Source organism: Pongo abelii, chromosome 10 (assembly GCF_028885655.2).
Source record: "Pongo abelii isolate AG06213 chromosome 10, NHGRI_mPonAbe1-v2.0_pri, whole genome shotgun sequence".
In the NCBI taxonomy this organism is placed as follows: Eukaryota; Metazoa; Chordata; class Mammalia; order Primates; family Hominidae; genus Pongo; species Pongo abelii.
The window spans coordinates 8739262-8760715 of record NC_071995.2 but is presented as its reverse complement, the minus strand read 5'-3'; the positions used below and the strand labels follow the sequence as shown (position 1 = coordinate 8760715).

At 44.7% G+C, this 21454-nt stretch overlaps 1 protein-coding gene across 7 annotated transcripts in view; it reads right to left on the bottom strand.

Moving 5' to 3' along the window:
* A2ML1 (alpha-2-macroglobulin like 1) overlaps nucleotides 1-21454 on the bottom strand; it is a 96437-nt gene that overhangs the window by 48157 nt on the left and 26826 nt on the right. For 2 of the 7 annotated variants that reach the window (XR_008511810.2, XR_010135712.1), the window contains exons 1-7: nucleotides 14968-15051; nucleotides 9081-9133; nucleotides 4137-4157; nucleotides 3153-3312; nucleotides 2475-2559; nucleotides 1227-1353; nucleotides 340-454 (exon numbers count right to left, since the gene is read on the bottom strand). Coding sequence is in view for 5 of the 7 variants with exons in the window: in XM_054526778.2 (XP_054382753.1) it covers nucleotides 340-454; nucleotides 1227-1353; nucleotides 2475-2559; nucleotides 3153-3312; nucleotides 4137-4157; nucleotides 9081-9133; nucleotides 14968-15130; nucleotides 15485-15668; nucleotides 16140-16201 (970 nt within the window). In the remaining 2 variants the exon portion in view is untranslated. Of the gene's footprint in view, nucleotides 1-339; nucleotides 455-1226; nucleotides 1354-2189; nucleotides 2275-2474; nucleotides 2560-3152; nucleotides 3313-4136; nucleotides 4158-9080; nucleotides 9134-14967; nucleotides 15131-15484; nucleotides 15669-16139; nucleotides 16743-21454 lie in introns of those variants that run through there. The other 5 variants (XM_054526778.2, XM_054526773.2, XM_054526774.2 and 2 more) reach the window with 5 other exon arrangements.

Genomic DNA, 21454 nt, shown 5'->3' with positions numbered 1-21454 from the left:
TACAGGCGCCCGCCACCACGCCCAGCTAATTTTTTGTATTTTTAGTAGAGACGGGGTTTCACCGTGTTAGCCAGGATGGTCTCGATCTCCTGACCTCGTGATCTGCCCGTCTTGGCCTCCCAAAGTGCTGGGATTACAGGCATGAGCCACCGCGCCCCACTCGTAGTATTTCTTACAGATGGCAAGATGGGATCTGGCATTTCCCTTTGCCTATGAACTAGGAACAAGGTACCATCCAAACACAAGAGGGTAGGTCTTGTATCCTTGGAGTAAATCTGTCCCTGGGACCAGCCCTTTTTCTTTCTGTTTTCTTAATGAGCCAAGGAGTACCCTACTTACCTGTCCCCTCCTCCACAACAGTAGCCACAATACTGATTTGATGGCTGTACGCATATCCAATGAGGTCAAAGGTGGCCATGTCCACAGGTGCTGAGAAGCATCCTGTTTTGTCAGTCTAGTGAGGTGATCAAAGACAGGGATAGAGAGCAGATGAGGAATCTAATCTCTATGTCCATTTTATAACGTTCTGTAGAAGGAAATAATTTCTCATCTCCACACTTCAGTTTCTAATATAGAAAAACTCTCCTACAACATGAAGTATACACTTGCACATAGATAATCATGAAATGACTTTGAAGCTCCAAGATTTGGGAAAGGGAAAAATAAATGACTTCAAAACTGGAAAATTGTACCTTACTGGGGTTTAGGTAAATTTCTTGGTTCCGAGGCAGACTCTAAAACACTCCCTATTTAGGATAAAGATCCCTGCTTTGTTCTTTGGAACTGGGATGATAATTCTGGGAAACACTTTCTACTTTGGGCTGTTTAGCTCTTTTCTAGATTGTTGCTTCCTTACTCTTTAGGACATGTGGATATGTTCTTTTTTTTTTTTTTTTTTTTGGTGGGAGAGGGGGAGAGTCTTGCTCTGTCACCCAGGCTGGAGTGCAGTGGCACCATCTCGGCTCATTGGAACCTCCGCCTCCCAGGTTCAAGTGATTCTCCTGTCTCAGCCTCCGAGTAGCTGGGATTTCAGGCGCACGCCGCCACGCCCAGCTAATTTTTTGAATTTTTAATAGAGATGGGGCTTCACCATATTGATCAGGCTGGTCTCAAACTCCTGACCTCGTGATCCGCCCATCTCGGCCTCCCAAAGTGCGTGCTGGGATGACAGGCGTGAGCCACCGTGCCCGGCCGATAGGTTCCTTTTTTACCTGTCATTTACTCACCTGTCCAGAGAGGTTCCTGCATTTGTCAGGTAGCTGTTCCTGTTCCACCTCTCGATACCAGTAAGTATTTGCCTTCTGACACACAGATACCTGCACTGCCCCTAGCATGGGCTTTCCATAGGTGTACCTAACCAAGAAAAGCATAAGGAGTCAGAGTTGGGAAATTCCACTTGAGATCCAACTCTTCCCCCGAACACCACTTCTTCCCTCTCACACTCCAGCCTCTGAAAGAAAGCTCTGACAATCCAGGCTAGTGCGGTGGCTCACACCTGTAATCCCAGCACTTTGGGAGGCCGAGGCAGGTGGATCACTTGAGGCCAGGGGTTCAAGACCAGCCTAGGCAACATGGCAAGACCCTGTCTCTACTAAAAATATAAAAATTTGCTGGGCATGGTGGCTCACACCTGTAATCCCAGCTTCTCTGGGAGGAAGAGGCAGGAGAATCACTTGAACCCAGGAGATGGAGGTTGCAGTGAGCCGAGATCTCCCCACTGCACTCCAGCATCCAGCATGGGTGACAGAGTGAGACTCTGTCTCAAAAAAAAAAAAAAAAGAAGAAGAAGAAAGCAAGCTCTAACAATCCTACCTTTTTCTACCTCTCTTCCCTTTCCCTACTTTACTCGGTCTTAGAGTAGACCCAATTCCACAATTAGCACCATACTAAGGACAGAAACAGTATCTTTCTTTCTCCTGATCCCTATTTATCTATGGGATTCAATATTGTGTCTTGTAAAGACTAAATCAATAATACTATCTGAGTGAGCAATGGAAAAAAACAGCAGAAACACAACTATAAAATACGTTCTTGGCTGGGCACTGTGGCTCACACGTGTAATCCAACACTTTGGGAGGCCAAGGCGGGCAGATCACCTGAGGTCAGAAGTCTGAGACCAGCCTGGCCAACACGGTGAAACCCCATCTCTACTAAAAATACAAAAATTAGCCAGGCATGGTGGCACGCACCTGTGATCCCAGCTACTCTAGAGGTTGAGGCAGGAGAATCGCTTGAACCCATGAGGTGGAGGTTGCAGTGAGCCGAGATAATGTGATTGCACTCCAGCCTAGACAACAAGAGTGAAACTTCGTCTCAAAAAAAAAAAAAAAAAAAAAAAGGTCTTGGATAAGCCATGAAAATTACATAAAATACCCCAAGTTTTGGCCCACCCATAATCCCACATCCCATGTCATTCCGTCATCATGTCTCTCCGTGCATTTTTAATCTCCACCAGATCAAGCTTCTGCTCTTACCTACAACAAATTTTTACTAAGAAAGATTCCTGCACCGTTGATAACTCCTTGGGTTCCACCACTTCCACCTTAAACTTCGGCAGCACTGAACAGAGTAAAAGGAGAAATGGAGAAAGAATTGGAGGAGGACTCAGTCAGACAGGCAGTGAGCAGAGGGGTATAAACACAGTGAGAATTAAATTAAATTAACGGATCTAATGAAGGAGGCATTATTTAGGTAGCATGTTCCTGAAGTAATTAGCTGGTTCAGCATCGATTCAAAAATGAATAAATAATCCTTTCTCAGAGTAGATTTTACTCCACCTTTGCTGAATTTTTATTTTATTTTATTTTGATACGGAGTCTTGCTCTGTTGCCCAGGCTGGAGTGCAGTGGCCCGATCTCAGCTCACTGCAAGCTCCGCCTCCCAGGTTCACGCCGTTCTCCTGCCTCAGCCTCCCGAGTAGCTGGGACTACAGGCGCCTGCCACCACTCCGGCTAGTTTTTTGTATTTTTAGTAGAGATGGGGTTTCACTGTGTTAGCCAGGGTGGTCTCGATCTCCTGACCTCATGATCTGCCCGCCTCGGCCTCCCAAAGTCCTGGGATTACAGGCATGAGCCACTGCGCCGGGCCCCACCTTTGCTGATTTTAAGATGAGATTATGCCCAATACTTTGGCCTGTCCATTCCTCCACCTACCATATTCCTCCACACTGAAAGTGCCAAAGGTCTTGCCCTCAGCCACTGCCACGGTGTAGGTGCCCAGCATTGCCTCTGGTGCCAGTTGGAAGGACAGGTCTACAATGCCTTGCTCAGGTACCACTTCCAGCCACTGTGCAATCCTGTTGCTATTTGGATCCTGTCCAATAGAGAAACTGCATGATGTGCCTGCCTGTTTGCTTCCCAGTCTGCACTGCAAAACGCAGGTAAAGAAGCAAAAGGCAGGTAAAGAACCCCACCCATTGTTCATGACACCTGTGGTCTGTGTCCAGGAAGAGCAGCTCCCTGTGTTATTTAGAACTTTCTTTATGACGGAATGAGGTAAATATTTGTATAGATCCAGCCCTCATTTGGGAGGAAATCTTGTGGATTTTAATGATCAGACTGAGCCCTCTAAAGTGTTATCTCCAGTTTTAGAAAGTAGGACCCAGGATGTCATTTACAAAGAATGTTTACTCTGTTTCTGGTCACTATTAGGGGACAAGGCTGAGGAGATTGATTGTGAGATACCTAAAACATGGGTGATTTAATGGGAAAATGGAGGCAATATTGTGGAGAAATCACCCTCTAGATCCTTTCCTTTAAAACACTTCTCACAGGTGTTTATGTTATCATGTATCTGTTGAGAATGCTTATGGCAAGGGCTATTACCTTACACTAAGGGGAGTACAGAACCAAGCCTGGTTAAGTCGGCTGGGCACAGAGAAGTTAGGGGAATGAGAGAGCGGTGTAGTCATTACAGAGGCTGGTGTCCTTGTCTACTGAAATGTAGGTGTGAGAGACCAGGAGGGCAGAGGCAAGAGAGCAGGCACAGCTTAGGTGGATGTGGGTGCTCGGTGCTGGGCAGAGTCATGGGGCTCTGGGCCAAGATCTCAGAGTTGCTTCTGTCTTCAAGGTGTACCACCAAATTCTCATTCTTCCTCTTCCACAACTGACAGAGAAGAGAAAGAAACTTCCACTTACCTGTAGTTCCACCATGGAGTACTGAAAAGGAAAACCAGATAATGAGAGTTGAAGAAGGTTGACAGCAAACAGAATAAGTTTGCTGAAAGCAAAAGTTCACAAAGAATTCTTCCTTTCTCTCTTGCCCATTTCTTCATTTCTTCCTTTCTAAATGGCTCTTTTGTGCCCTGAAAAGAATAACAATGGAGGCACAGACTTCTTGGGAGAGAAACAAGGCAGGACGAGGGGAAGCGTGGGGGCAGGAATCTCAAAGGAATTGCCAGTCTCCAAAAGATTTGAAGAACTGGAGCATCAGACCAGTCTCAGTGCCCTGTGACTGAGCTCTTGCACAACAAACATGCCCTAAAAGAAGTATTAGCACCAGGGGATTCCTCAATGTTTAAACCTCGTCTTGGTAGCCAACCATCTCCTGGCCTCTTCCTTTGCCATCTGAATGCTTGTGGGCAGGAACCTTACTTTCAAGCCTTGCAAATAATTATTTTTAAAATTGTTTGAAATAGTTCCATTGGAGAATCATGTATCAGTTTCCTCAAGACAGTAGTTGCTAAATAGATGTGAAAACCATTAAGTTTGTGAGGAACAGGTCATTGTGCTTGCAACTAGATGAGATTGAAAGCTGGAATTCAGTGAATAGCAGGAGAGGGGCTCAGAGAGAGTGCAAAGGTATTCAGAAGAGAAGACCAGTTTGGATCTAACTTGGAAAGAAGAGAATGAAATCAAGACAGTGCTTGATTTTTTTATTCTTGGGCCAAATGTCATGTGATGCCAACCAGTGAAGAAGCTGAACCACTAAATACAAATATCAGCCTTGATATTAGGGATAATGGCAGTTCTTCAAAAAAAAGCCAAAAAATAAGGAGATATAAGGGTCAAGATGAGCTAGGACTTCCACAAACCTGGGCTATATAAACAGCAGGAGGAGAATATCACTAAGATTGCTATAGATTTCCATAAAGTCAAAACAAAACAAAACAAACAAAAAAAACACTTCTTTAGGCCAGGCAAGGTGGCTCTCACCTGTAATCCCAGCACTTAGGGAGGCTGAGGCAAGTGGATCACCTGAGGTCAGGAGTTCAAGACCAGCCTGGCCAACATGGTGAAACCCTATCTCTACTAAAAATACAAAAATTAGCCAGACACGGTGGCACACGCTTGTAACCTCAGCTACTCCGGAGGCTGAGGCAGAAGAATCACTTGAACCTGGACAGCAGAGGTTGCTTGAGCCGAGATCATGCCACTGCACTCCAGCCTGGGTGACAAAGTGACTCAAAAACAAAATACAAAACAACAACAAAAAACACTTAGATAACAAAGTACTTTTCTCACACAGGGATCAAGAATCAGGAAAGACATCAGTTGGCCAGAAATAGGCTCTGGAAGAAAATAAGTGTTTCACTAGGAAAGTAGCATTTCTGAGGCCAGGCATGGTGGCTCACGCCTATAATCCCAGCACTTTGGGAGGCTGAGGTGGGCAGATCACCTGAGGTCAGGAGTTTGAGACTAGCCTGAACAACATGGTAAAACCACATTTCTACTAAAAATACAAAATTAGCCAGATGTGGTGGTATGTTCTTGTAAACCCAACTACTCGGGAGGCTGAGGTGGGAGAATCCTTTAAACCCGGGAGGTGGAGGTTGCAGTGAGCTGAGATCCTGCTACTGCACTCCAGCCTGGGCAACACAGCGAAACTCTGTCTCAAAAAAAAAAAAAGGAAAGTAGCATTTCCGACTGGAAGTTGCCTGGAGTTTCTGAATAACTGAGTATAGCAATCAAGTTACACAGGGTCAGTTAATATCAGGCTTACTTTACTTACTTTTCTTGTTTGGGGATTAAATATTGTGCTGTGTAAATGAAACCGACTTTGCAAAATTAAAACTGAGGAAATGATGACAGTAAAAGAAATCAGACCTAACCGACACTATCTTGCTTCTAAGCAGTTCCACTCCTCTCACCTTAGGTACCCCCACTACGCCCCCTCTCAGCAGGAAGAAGCCAGAGCAATCGACAGCCTTTTCCCATCTTCCTAGCCCACACCTGAAGATTAAGGTGTTATAAAACTCAAAGGGAGGGACTGAAGCCGCCTTTGCAAAATTATAACTGAGGAAACCATGAAAGTGAAAGAAGTCAGAACTAACCAACTCCATCTTGCTTCTAACTTTTAAGCTGTCTTTGTGGATTCCTGGGTGTAAGCCAAACTAACTTTGGGAAGGAATTCAGTTCATGGTTTGACTCTGAAACAAAATTGATAACAGCCCTTTCCCAAAAAGACCCCCTTCTTGCCCAGGGTCCAGTCTGCCTTTGCAGGACTAACAAATTAACTACAAAATTAGAAATTACAGTTTAGGGATCATGCAGCCTCTGGCTCCAAGAGTCTGAACCTCCTCAAATTGCTCCTGGGGATAACATCACTGTTGTAAAACCTAAGATCAGTGCCTGAGATGTTTTGCAGACCCTGCATTCAGTGGATCAGCTGACACCACCCAGACCAGTAATCTGGCTCAACCAGTTCCGCCATCCCACCCAGGAGGAGGAAAACAGCAAGAAAACCTCACTTTGACCATCTATGAGTCCATCTCCAACCTGACCAATCAGCACTCCCCACTTCCCAAACCCCTGCCTGCCAAATTATCTTTAAAAACTCAATTTCCTGGCCAGGCACGGTGGCTCATGCCTGTAATCCCAGCACTTTGGGAGGCCGAGGCGGGTGGATCACTTGAGGTCAGGAGTTCAAGAACAGCCTAATCAACATGAAGAAACCCCGTCTCTACTAAAAATACAAAAATTAGCTGGGCGTGTTGGCGCATGCCTGTAATCCCAGCTACTTGGGAGGCTGAGGCAGGAGAATCAATTGAACCCAGGAGGCAGAGGTTGCAGTGAGCCGAGATCACGCCATTGCACTCCAGCCTAGGCAACAAGAGTGAAACTCTGTCTCAAAAAAACAAACAAACAAAAAAAAACTCGATTTCCAAATGCTCAAGGAGACTGATATTTGAGTAACAATAAAACTCCAGTCTCCCGCACAGCTGGCTCTGCGTGAGTTACTCTTTCTTCATTGCAATTTCCCCTGTCTGGATAAATCAGCCCTATCTAAGCAGCAAGCAAGGTGAACCCATTGGGTGGTTACATAAACACAATTTTTATTCTAGCTTTCTTGGTAGAATTCCTTTTGTTAATCTCGGTGTTTCAACTGAATTTGGAGGAGGGCTTGGCTAGAGAAAGAGTGGGGAGGAAGGAGTAATTTTACAAGAGAAAGAGAGCCTACTGCAGAAATCAGAACACCTGGAAGTAATCCCGCATCATTTGAATCAACGGGGGTAGTTAATGAGATCAACCCTGAGGGTAAGTGAGTCTAAAATAGTGCTGCTGCGGGCCACGCTTTGAACCCAGCACTTCCTTGTTGCAGCTCTAGAGAAAACAGTCTGTTAAGAAGTAAGCACTCAGGCCAGGTGCAGTGGCTCAGGCCTATAATCCCAACACTTTGGGAGACTGGAGCGACAGAGGCCAGGAGCTCAAGAACAGCCTGGGCAACAAGGTGAGACCCCCCAACTCTACAAAAAATAAAATAATTAGCCAGGTGTGGTGGTGCAAACCTGTGGTCCCAGCTACTGGGGAGACTGAGATGGGAAGATTACTTGAGCCCAGGGCAGGGTCAAAGCTGCAGTGAGCCATGACTGTGCCACTACACTCCAGCCTAGGTGACAGAATGAGACTTTGTCTTAAAATTTAAAAAAAAAAAAAAAAAAAAAAAAGTAAGAAGTACCCAACATTATACTGAACTCCTACCAAGGAAAAGCTACAGGTGATGGGAAGTAGGAACTAAAAGGAAATCTATATTGGGAAAGAGAGCAGCAGATAGGGCATTACTAATCATGACAAGCTAATAACTTCCCTGCACATAGGGAAAGGAAACAGCAGCTCTGAGAACATGGAGACAGAAAATGGAAATCATGCTTTCTCTATGTTTATCTCTAAAAGTTTCATTTGAATACACAGGCTATGACAGACGGAGGAGGAAGAAAGCAGGGGTGTCCGGGAGGTAAGTGTCTCAGAAGCATGTAGAAATGACACATGCTCCAACTTGAAATCAAACCTATTGTAAGGTTTATGATTCTAGGGATGGGGAGTCCAAGGAAATATCAAATATTCGCAAAATGTTGCTACATTTTAACATTTGGCGTGTATTTATTTAATGTTGCCTTAAGAGAATTGCCTACTTCGTAAATTATTTTGCCTCATAGAAACAGAGTGGAAGCAGACATTCTCCTTTCTGCCTTAAAAAAATTCAGACATTTTCCTTTCTGCCTTAAAAAAAAAAATACTTTTGTCAGTCCTGAAGAGAAGGTCTTGAAGTTTGTGAAAACTCTTAAACTGAAAGGGGGCTGAATGTGGTGGCTGTTGTCTGTAATCCCAGCACTTTGGGAGGCCGAGGTGGGTGGAACACTTGAGGTCAGGAGTTTGAGACCAGCCTGGCCAACATGGTGTAACCCTGTTTTTACTAAAAATACAAAAATTAGCCGAGCGTGGTGGTGCGTGACTGTAATTCCAACTATTTGGGAGGCCGAGGCAGGAGAATTGCTTGAACCCAGGAGGCAGAGGTTGTAGTGAGCTGAGGTCACACCATTGCACTCCAGCCTGGGCCGCAGAGCGAGACTCTGTCTCTAAATAAACAAATAAATAAAATGACAAGGAGCATAACCATCTCTCAAGAACCTGATTAATGTGTAGATACTGAAGCTGAGAACTGGTTACCTCTGCTTATTCCTAGGCTGATTTAGGCTAGCTCCCTGAGGCTAGTCCAGTACTTCCAGTCCTACACACACAGCAGTCTCCAACCCAGAGGGCCTCGCCTTGCCACACCCAGGCTGAGAGGACTTCCACCCTAGAGAATCTCTCATCCTTTTCCCTATTCTCTCTGCGCCACTCCTTTTCCTCCTCCCAACTCACCTTGTCATTCACTGGAATGAAGTTGCTATCCATGGTGACAATGCGGAAATACACTGGAAAGAAACCGGCATCATTAGCAAAGCAGCTGTTTCCTGGCTCAGAATTTTTTTTTTTTTTTTTGAAACAGGGTCTCACTGTGTCACCCAGATTGGAGTGCAGTGGCACAACCGTGGCTCCCTGCAGCCTCAAACTCCTGGGCTCAAGTGATTCTCCCACCCCAGCCTCCAGAGTAGCTGGGACCACAGGCAGGTGCCAACACACTTGGCTAATTTTTGTAGCGACATGGTTTCACCATGTTGGCCAGGCTGGTCTGGAACTCCTGACCTCAATTGATCCACCTGCCTTGGCCTCTCAAAGTGCTGGGATTATAGGCCTGAGCCACCGCACCTGGCCTCCTGCTCAGAATCTTTCCTCCATCCCTCCTCCCTCCTCACACATGCTCTGAGTCAGCAAAACCCCAACAGGTTTTACGTTTTTACAAAACCCACTCTGAGAGTGAAGTAAAGGCCAAACACAGGACTGGAGCTCAGGAGGCAGAGCAAGAGGCAGAATAGAAGCATCCATTGACCACCCTCCTCATCCCCCACAGGAACACCAAACTGAACAACTGTCCACACAAAACAGCACCGTCATCAGAACTAAAAATCAGATGAGTGATCACAGTGCCTGGTTTTAACTTCATATCACTGAAAGAGGCACTGAAGAGGGTAGAAAAGACACACTTGAATTGCTGATTCACCCCGCTCCCCGCCATCCCCCAGCAGTGACTGTGTGGGACAGAGGCAGAATCGATGAACTTGAGGGAGAGAGAGCACAGTGACTGTGGGACTTGGCATTGGAACTCAGTGCTGCCCAATCACAGGGGAAAGCACACAGGGCAGAACTCAGCCAGCGCCGATGGAGGGAGCATTTAGACCAGCCTTAGCCAGGGGTGAATTGCCCAGCCCAGCAATTGGAAGCTGAGTTCCGATTAGCCCCTGGGGCTCTGAATAATCAGCAGTGATAGCCGGGCAGTACTTGTCGTGGGCCTTGGGTGAGGCTCAGAGACTTGTTGGCTTCCAGTGATTCAGCACATTCCAACCTGTGGTGACTATGGGGAGAGATTCCTTCTACTTAAGGAGAGGGAAGAGTCAAGGGGACTTTGTCTTGCAGCTTAGGTACCAGCTCAGCCACAGTGGGGTAGAGCACCAAGCAGGCCCTTGGGGTCCCCAATTATGGGGCGTGGCTCTTGGATGGCATTTCTGGACCTGCTGTTTGTCAGAGGAGAGCTCGCTGCCCTGAAAAGAGAGTCCCAGGCCAGGCACCATTCACCACAAGCTGGTGAAAGGAGCCCTTGGGCCTCGAGAGAACACTGGAAGTATCCAGGCAGTACTCCCATGGGCCTGGAGCAGCGGTGGCCACCGGGAGAGACTCCTCTGTGGAAAGGGGAAGGAAGAGGGGGAAGGACTCTGTCTTGTGGCTTGGGTGCCAACTCAGCTGCAGTAGAACAGAACACCAGGTAGATTCCTAAGGTTTCTGACTCCAGGTTCTGGCTCGCAGATAACATCTCTGGACCTTCCCAGGGTCATGGGGAACTCAACACCCTGAAGGGGAGGACACAAGCCTGGCTGGCTTTGTCATCTGCTGACTGTAGAACCCTAGGGCCTTGAGCAAACATAGGCAGTAGACAGGTACTGGTTACCACAGGTCTTGGGTGAGACACAGTACAGTGCTGGCTTCAGATCTGACCCAGTGCAGTCCCAATGCTGGTGGCCACAAGGGTGCTTGTGTCACCCCTCTCTCCAGGCACCTCAGCACAAAGAGAGAAACTCTGTTTGTTTTGGAGAAAATAAGGGAAGAGAACAAGAGTCTCCACCTGGTAATCTGGAATTCTTCCAGGTCTTATCCAAGACCATAGAGGAGGTACCTCTATGAGCCTTCAAGAGTCACAGAGATACTGAGCATGGTGTCCTCCATAATGCAGATGAACTGCAGAGTCCAAACACTTAGATTACAACACCCAAGTCCCTTCAAATACCTGGAAAGTCTGCCCAAGGAGGACAGGTACAAACAAGTCCAGAATGCAAAGACTACAATAAAATACTTAACTCTTTAATGCCCAGACACCAATGAACATCCACATCAAGACCATTTTGGAAAAAATTACCTCACCAGATGAACTAAATAAGGCACCAGCAACCAATCTCACAGAAACAAAGATAGTGATCTTTCAGATCAAGAATTCAAAATAGCTGTTTTGAGGAAACTCAACAAAATTTTAGATAACACAGAGAAGGAATTCAGAATCCAATCAGATAAATTTAACAAAGAGAAAAAAAGAGGTATTGACTTAAAGAGGAGGTAGAGAGAGAAAATGAGATGAGATGGAAAGTTTATTCAAAGTGAAAATGACAGAGAACTTTCCAAACCTAGAGAAAGATATCAATATTATTATTATTATTTGAGACAGTCTCGCTCTGTTGCCCAGGCTGGAGTGCAGTAGTATGATCTTGGCTCACTGCAACCTCCGCCTCCCTGGTTCAAGAGATTCTTCTGCCTCAGCCTCCCCAGTAGCTGGGATTGCAGGCACAGGCCACCATGCTTGGCTAATTTGGTATTTTTAGTAGAGACAGGGTTTTGCCATGTTGGCCAGGCTGGTCTCGAACTACTCACCTCAGGTGATTTGCCCACCTCAGCCTCCCAAAGTGGTGGGATTACAAGCATGAGCCACCCAGCCCAGCTGAGAAATATATCAATATTAAGTACAAGATTATAGAACACCAAGCAGATTTAACCCAAATGAGTCTCCCTCAAGACATTCAATAATCAAACTCCCAAACATCAAGGAATAAAAAAAAAAAAAAAGAATCCTAAAAGTGCAAGAGGACAGACATGGTGGCTTACGCCTGTAATCCCAGCACTTTGGGAGGCCGAGTGGGGGGGATAGCTTGATGTCAGGAGTTGGAGACCACCCTGGCCAACATGGTGAAACCCTGTCTCTACTGAAAATACAAAAATTAGCCAGGCGTGGTGGCGCTCACCTGTAATCCCAGCTACTTGGGAGGCTGAGGCAGGAGAATCACTTGAACCCAGGAGGCAGAGGCTGCAATGAGCAACCATTTATTGCATTCCAGCCTGGGCGACAGAATGAGACTCCATCTCAAAAAACAAAACAAATGAACAAATACAAAAATTAGCCGGGCATGGTGGCACGTGCCTGTACTCCCAGCTACTTGGGATGCTGAAGCACAAGAATCACTTGAACCCAGGAGGCGGAGGCTGCAGTAAGCAGTGATCCCGCCACTGCACTCCAGAGCCTGGGCAACAGAGGGAGACTCTCTCTCAAAAACAAAAAAAAAATTCAGTAACATTTCTATATGCCAACAGGGAACAATCTGAAAAAGAAATTAAGAAAGATAATTCCATTTACAATAGCTATAAATAATATAAAATACCTAGGAATAAACTTTACCAAAAAAGTGAAAGATCTCAACAATAAAAACTATAAAATACTGATGAAAGAAATTGAAGAGGACACACAAAAACATGAAAAGAGATTTCATGTTTCTGGATTGGAAGAACTGATATTGTTAAAATTCCATACTACCTAAGGCAATCTACAGATTCAATGCAATCCCTATCAGAATACTAATGACGTTCTTCACAGAAATTCTACATCCTAAATCTTAGGACTTTTGTAAAAAAAAAAAATCATAAAATTTTTATGGAACCACAAAAGACCTAAAATAGCCAAATCTATTCTGAACAAAAAGAACAAAGCTGGAAGAATCACATTACATGATTTCAAACTATACTGCAAAGCTATAGTAACCAAAACAACATGGTACTGGCATAAAAACAAACACATAGACCAATGGAACAGAATAGAGAACCCAGAAACAAATCCACACGTCTACAGTGAACTCATTTTTGACAAAGGTGATAAGAGTATACACTGGAGAAAGGACAGGCTCTTCAATAAATGGTGCTGGGAAAATTGGATATCCATATGCAGAAGAATGAAACTAGACCCTCATCTCTCTCCATATAGAAAAATCAAGTCAAAATGGATGAAAGATTTAAATCTAATACCTCAATCTATGAAAGTATTATATGTAAGAAAACCTTGGGGAAACTCTCCAGAACATTGGTCTGGGCAAAGATTTCTTGAGTAATACCCAAGGAGCACAGGAAACCAAAGCAAAAATGGACAAACGGGATCACATCAAGTTAAAAAGCTTCTGCACAGCAAAGGAAATAATCAACAAAGAGACAACCCACAGAATGAAAGAAAATATTTGCAAACTACCCATCTGACAAGGGATTAATAACCAGAATATATAAGGAGCTCAGACAGCTGTATAGGAAAACATCTAGTAATCAGATTAAAGAATGGGCAAAAAGATCTGAATAGACATTTCTCAAAAGAAGACATACAAATGGCAAACAGGTATATAAAAAAGGTGCTCAAATCATTGACTGTCAGAGAAATGTAAATCAAAACTACAATGAGATATTATCTCATCCCAGTTAAAATGGCTTTTTTCCAAAAGACAAACAATAACGCTGGTGAGGATGGGGAGAAAAGAGAACCCTCATACACTGTTGGTGGGAATGTAAATTAGTACAACCACTATGGAGAACAGTTTGGAGGTTTCTGAAAAAAACTAAAAATAGAGCTTCCATATAATCCTGCAAGCCCACTGCTAAGTATATATACAAAAGAAAGGAAATCAGTATATCAAAGAGCTATCTGCACTGCCATGTTTATTGCATCAGTATTCACAATAGCCAAGATATGGAAGCAACCTAAGTGTCTATGAACAGATGATAAAAAATGGATTAAAAAATGTGGTACACATACATAATGGAGTACTATTCACCCATAAAAAAGAATGAGACCCCATCCTTTGCAACAGCATGAATGGAACAGGAGGTCATTATGTTAAGTAAAATAAACCAGACACAGAAAGACAAACTTTGCATGTTCTCACTTATTTGTGGGAGCTAAAAATTAAAACAATTGAACTCATGGAGATAGAGAATAGAATAATAATTTTTAAGTGTGTGGAAAAAATAAGGTAAAAGGAAAAAAATTTTTTTAAAAGAACAGAATGATGGTTACCAGATGCTGGGAAGGCTGGTGGTAGGCAGGGTGAGGGGTGGGGTGGGAATGGTTAATGGGTACAAAAATATATTTAGATAGAATGAATAAGATCTAGGGATCTTGTAGTTTTTAGCACAATAGAGTGACTACAGTCGACAATAATTTATTGCACATTTAAAAATTACTAAGAGAGTATAACTGGATTGTTTGTAATACAAGGAAATGATAAATGCTTGAGGTGATGGATACACATGTACCCTGATGTAATGATTACACATTGTGTGTGTGTATAAAAATATCTCATCTACCCCATAAATATATATACACCAGCTATGTACCCAGAAAAATTTTAAATAAAAAAATTTAAAAACCCAAACATAGTTTCTTTTCAGGGTGCCTGACTTTGAAATCCCAGAATGAAGTGCCCCTGTAAGGACGAATGAACAAATACAAAAAAAAAAAAAACCCAGTAGCTCAAGCCAAATGCCCTCAGTGCTTTCTTAGCCATTTACAAGCAACTTGTTGTAAGGCCCAGCAACCCAGTTTTACTTGCCAAATTCTATTCCAGAAGAAATGTGTACTTTTGTTTCAGATACACACACAGTAGCAACCCCCACCTACTTCTCTTGCTTGTGTAGCACAGCATGTATTCAACACTTGTAATACTTAATCCCCCCAGATTTTCTTCTCTTCTGCACTCCTTGTTTCCAAAGCCTACTATCAAACCCCAAATCCCCTCTTTACCCCTGTGCACAGCGGTTTCCCCAGGTTTTAGTCGAACCTCAAATATGTGACTCTTACCTTGCTGCCCTGGGGTGTAGACAGGTTTGTCAGTCTGTACAAAGGTGCCACTCCCCTGCCTCTGAATTAGAACCTTTTTCTTCTCCTCAAAGCTGATGTTATTTCCAACTCCCGACACCCCGATTGTGGCCACTTCTTCTGTGCCACCAGCAGGAGGTGGTACCTGACCAAGAAAGGGGACTTCTGGGGAGGAGTAAGGGATTGAGGGAACAGAATCAACCGGTCTCAACCCAACAGTGAGTTAAAGGAAAGAGCTGAGTTAGATGGGGGTAGCAAGGATAGAGACATAAAACAAATTACCAGGAGGAAGAATTAAGCTCAGGAACTAAAGGGAGAAATCCTAGGTCAAGGAAACTGTGGGTGAGTTATAGCCGGGGATTGAGGTTAAGTTGAGAAAAAATAGGTTTAGAGGCCGTGGCAAAAGAGAACAGAAATTATACTTAAAGTAGATTATAGTGAGCCTAGGGAGGAGAATAGGCAAGTAAGGGATTCGAGTTAGGGCTGAGTCTGTGCTTACAAGAAAGGAGATACAATGTAAGTGCCTCTTCTTCAGTCCAGAGTGTTCTAGCAACTTCTGGGTCTTGTCCTTGGTCTCCAGAGTAACCGTGAATTTAACATCACAGTACCCAGGGCTCAGGTCCAAACAAACCTTCTGAACGGAGGGGAAATTTAGCCGGGCTGGTAATGTCACCAGGTAGTTTCTATTAAAGGAACAGAAGGATTTCAGGGCAGTAATGATTCATTCTCTCGAGGAAAAATTCAGCACTCTCCTAAGCGCTCAGCATGTAGCAGTGAATTAGACAGACCAAGCCCCTGCCTTCCTTATGCACCTCATTTTCTACAAGAAGCAGAGAAGCAACTACTCAGTGCACAGTCCTAAACTTCCACCATCAGGAGGCCCTCACTGAGAACATACGCCTAGAGCACCAAGGAGGAAATTAGGCCTATTTCAGAAAACAGGGCACATTTTAATATTTATCTTTTTTAGAGCTTCCTCTGCATGCCTCAGCCTTCCTCTCTGGATAAAGGATCAGTGGAACCAAAGAAGAGAAAAAAGGAGGAGGAAATTAAGATAAACCAAAATTGATCTCCCCATCTCCATATAAATGTTTGAGAAAGTTAGGCGAAGAAGCCGCTGCCCTAATAAACCAATTCTGACACCAAGCACTCACGGAAGTTCTTCTGCAATGGCTAGCGATAGGGCCAACGTTCCTAGAAGGAGCTGAGCCCACATCTTTGTGGGTGAGACAGATTTTCCAGGGTCAGGGGCAGAGATCCGCTCTGAGTAGCTTTATATACTAACTCCAGGTAGGGTGTGCAGCGATGACTGATGCTATAGTCAGTCACCTCCTGGCACCTGGAACATAGGAGGACTGTGTTCCTCCTTCTCTAACCACCGGGTTAGCTGGTGGACCAGGGTAGGGCCACTATTCACTTCTTTAAAGTTGTTTCTTCCTGGAACATCCATACTGGTTCAGCCAGTTTTGGGGGAAAACCAGAACTGAGTATTCATAATGGTAAAGCTCTCAGAACATATTTTAAACTCCTCCCTTTTTTTCTGGTTTCATTCCAATTCCTGTTCTCATTTAATGTCCTTATTTTCTTTTATTATTCAATTAAGTTATAGTTGGGAACACGGGTTTAAGAACAGTATCAATAGAAAAGCAGTAAACTTGGCCGGTCACAGTGGCTCACGCCTGTAATCCCAGCACTTTGGGAGGTCGAGGTGGGCAGATCACCAGGTCAGCAGTTCAAGACCAGCCTGGCCAGCATAGTAAAACCCTGTCTCTACTAAAAATACAAAAAAAAAAAAAAAAAAAAATTAGCTGGGCATAGTGGTGGGTGCTTGTAGTCCCAGCTACTTGGGAGGCTGAGGCAGGAGAATCGCTTGAACCTGGGAGGTGGAGGTTGCAGTGAGCCGAGATCATGCCACTGCACTCCAGGCTGGGTGACACAATGAGACTATGTCTCAAAAAATAATAATAATAATAAAAAAAAAATAATAATAATAATAATAGTATTGTTGCGACTGTATGGAAATAGGGACACATAAGTCCTAGAGAAAATAGAATGTGGATAACTTTCTCATGGCAATTTTGTAATACACACAAAAGCCTCTAAGATTTGCATATTCTTTCACTCAGCAACTCCTACTCTGGAAATGTTTCTTAATGAGGAAAAAAAGGACAGCATGCATGCATGCACAAATGTAACACTGAGTTTTTTCACACTGTTCTTTTTTTTCTTTTCTTTATTTTTTATTTTTTTGAGATAGAGTCTCACTTTGTCACCCAGGCTGGAGTGCAGTGGCACAATCTCAGCCCACTGCAGCCTTGACCTCCTGGGCTCAAGTGATCCTCCCACCTCCGCCTCCTGAGTAGCTGGGACCACAGGTGGGCACCAACACTCCTGGCTAATTTTTTTGTATTTTTAATAGAGACAGGGTTTCACCATGTTGCCCAGACTAGTCTCGAACTCCTGAGCTCCACGGACCACCTCAGCCTCCCAAAGTGCTGGGATTTCACGTATGAGCCACCATGCCCAGCCCACAGTGTTCTTTATGATGATAATACTTAGAAGTCACCTAAAATATAAATTAGTCTAAGTGCAGTGGCTCATGCCTATAATCCCAGCTTTTGGGAGTCGGAAGCTGGAGGATTGCTTGAGCCCAAGAGTTTGAGACCAGCCTGGGCAACATAGTGAGACCCCATTTTGTAACCACCCAATGGATCCACCTTGCCTGCTGCCTAGACAGAGCCGACTTATCAAGACAGGGGAACTGCAATGGCAAAAGAGTAATTCACGCAGAGCCAGCTGTGCGGAAGACCAGAGTTTTATTGTTACTTAAATCCTTGAGCATTCGTGGATCAGAGTTTTTAAAGATAATTTGGTGGGTAGGGGCTTGGGAAGTGGGGAGTGCTGATTGCTCAGGTTGGAGATGGAATCATAGAGGGTTGAAGTTAGATTTTCTTAATGTCTTCTGTTCCTGGGTGAGATGGCAGAACTGGTTGGGCCAGATTACTGGTCTTTGTGGTGTCAGCTGATCCCATCGAGTGCAGGGTCTGCAAAATAACTCAATTACTGATCTTAGATTTCACAACAGTGATGTTATCCCCAGGAGCAATTTGGGGAGGTTCAGACTCTTGGAGCCAGAGGCTGCATGACCCTAAACTGTAATTTCGAATCTTGTAGCTAATTTGTTAGTCCTGCAAAGGCAGACTGGACCCCGGGCAAGAAGGGGGTCTTTTTGGGAAAGGGCTGTTAATCAATTTTGTTTCAGAGTCAAACCATGAACTGAATTCCTTCCCAAAGTTACTTCAGCCTATGCCCAGGAATAAACAAGGACAGCTTAAGGGTTAGAAACAAGATGGAGTTGGTTAGGTCTGACTTCTTTCACTGTCATAATTTCCTGTTATGATTTTGCAAGGGCAGTTTCAGTCTGTATAAAACATTTCTTTAAAATTAGCTGGGTGTGGTGGTGCATGTCTGTAGTCCCAGCTTCTCTGGAGGCTGAGATGGTAGGATTTGCTTGAGCCCAGGGGTTCAAGGCTGCAATGAGCCATGATAGCACCACTGCACTCCAGCCTGGGCAACAGTGAGAACTTGTCTCATAAAATAAAATAAAATAATAAAATAAATTAGCAAGGATCATCCTATATCAAACCAGCTTAAACAAAAAAGTGCTTTTGGTAACTGGAATGGATCCAACAGGAAGAATGAGCTTATGGAACCAGAGCAACTTGAAAAACTTTACAGCCTAGGAGTAGAGACTTGGTGCAGCCAGGGCCGACTCCTCCCAGTCCTTCTCTCTTGTGTACTTGTCTCCAGTTGGTTCATTTTCTCCTACTGCACACAAGCTCTTCTTGAAGTTGTAGGGAGGATGATAGCTGGGAGCCCTCAAACCATATTCATTCAGCTCCATGACCCCAACTGACAAAATTTTTCACCTATGTTATAGAAATTCCTGAAGAAGGACTGTGTTCCTCGCTTTCTCACTGGCTCACCTCTGAGTCAGTCACTGTAGTCAGGAGGGTATGATAGGCAGGGCCTGGGTCATTCTCCCACGTAGAGGCCAGGGTGATGGGGTACTGTGATTGGCCACCCCTTTAGAACCACAGGGAGTTGGGGAGGGGAAATTGTTCAAAGAAATCACTACAGTAGGAAATGTGTTGGTGTAAAGAGCTGCAAACCTAAAACATTAAGTCTATTACAATGACCCATAATGAGTTTGGTTGAATAAACTGTCATGTTAATATAAAGCAATACTCTGCAGCCATTAAAAATAATGTTTTCATGATAAGGGGAATTATTTGCAATACTAATTGAAAGGGGTTGGGGCTAGTGCGGTGGCTCATACCTGTAATACCAGCACTTTGGGAGGCCGATCCATAGGAGCTCAAGACCAGCCTAGTCAACACAGCGAAACACTGTCTCTACCAAAAATATAAAAAGTAGCTAGGCATGGTGGTGGCCACCTATAATCCCAGCTACTCAGGACGCTGAGGCAGGAAAATCACTTGAACTGGGGAGGTGGAGGCTGCAGTGAGTTGAGAGCATACCATTGCGCTCCAGCCTGGGCAACAAGAGCAAAACTCCGTCTCAAAAAAAAAAAAAAGAAAAGAAAACAAAGGGGTTGGGGAAAGTGATACAAAATGATGTGTGGCAAGTTCCACTTTAACTTGCAATATAAAATGCTAGAAAGAGTGTGGCATGGTGGCTCAAACCAGGGATCGCAATTCTTTGGGAGGACAAGGGGGGAGGATTGCTTGAGGCCAGGAGTTCAAGACAAGCCTGGGCAATATAGCAAGATCCTGTCTCTACAAAAAAAAAAAAAATTAAAAATTAGCCAGCTGTGGTGTCACATGCCCAGCTACTTGGGAGGCTCAGGCAGGAAGATCACTAGAGCCCAGGACTTCAAGTCTGCAGTGAGCCATGATTGTGCCACTGCACTCCAGCCTGGGCAACAGAGCAAGACCCTGTCTCTAAGAATAAAAAATAAAAATAAGCTGGAAAATACATTGCTCCCTCTCTGACAATATGAAAAAGCCAGACAAACTGCAAAATCACTTTTCTTAAACCAAAAGTTGAACCTAAATGCTGAGCTGGGCCGGGGGTGGTGGCTCACGCCTGTAATCCCAGCACTTTGGGAGGCTGAGGCAGGCAGATCACAAGGTCAGGAGTTCGAGACCAGCCTGGCCAATGTGGTGAAACCCTGTCTTTACTAAAAATACAAAAAAATTAGCTGGGCATGGTGGTGGTGGTGCATGCCTGTAATTCAAGCTACTCAGGAGGCTGAGGCAGGAGAATTGCTTGAACCCAGGAGATGGAGGTTGCAGTGAGCCGAGATCATGCCACTGCACTCCAGCCTGGGCAACAGAGCGAGACTCCATCACAAAACAAAACAAAAGAAAACAAAACAGCTGAACTGAGGTTGCAGGTAAGCTAAGTAGCCTGAAATTCAAGGAGATACAATTCCTCATGAGCAGAGAGCAGATGGGTGGAGTGTCTTATCAGTGCCAGAGCATGGGAGGTATTTGAGTCACCATACAGACGTGCAAGAAGAAAGCAGCTACATTTTTCATAAATTGCTAGAGGCCTGGTGCAGACTAGAGTGACTATAAAGAGCCACTGGGTGTCACAGAAGCAAGGGAGGGCTTTACTTACCCACAGTCTCCTTTCCACGACCTCTACCAGGTGTTCACAGGAAATATTGGGGACCAAGTGGGAGACTAAAAAGAGCCCCCTCAGTACTATGGGCATCAAGGACCGTATTTGCTATCATTGCAGAAAAGGCCCCAGCTGCCCATGCTCCTCTCGAAAGCCTTAAGACCCTGGGGAGGAGGTGGCAAATGCTGTTGCTCCCAGGGCACAGGTGTTACCAAGGGAAGAGCCGGGAGGACCCTAGTCCGAGGGAGGGACAAGGAGCAATTGTGAGCCCAGAGTTCTAAGCTAATACTTTTAGAGGTCTCCTGAAACTGAAGGAGGAGCACAAAAAAACCTTTCCCACCCAAGACCCGCCACAAATTCAAAGCAGGGTTTGGCAGTCCCTGCATAAGGAGTAGGGCAGAAATACTCATCCCCCAGGGCCCAGGCATATAAACCTACCTAAGATAGAAGATGAAGAGGGCAACAGAAAAGCACCCTGTCCCCTCACCATTACCCAAGCAACAGCACCAAGTAACTAAGCAGTCCGCCACTGGCAGAGGGCATGAACATGCAGAGAGACGACCTCTGTGTTGCCTGTGTGGTGTACAGAGGAGATGAGAGCTGAGGGTGGGGCACAAACATTGAGAAACAGCCAGCACTCCAGATGCCACCCTAAGCATAAGGTATCACAAAAGGAATTTGAAGCCTATGATGTACCAAAAGTAAACTTAGCAATTACAAAACCTGAATCCAGTTCACCTTTTAACCAGATTAACTCAATCCACCAAGCTAACTACCTGGGAAGAGGTGTGTCCATTTCTAGTCACAAATACTGTTATCT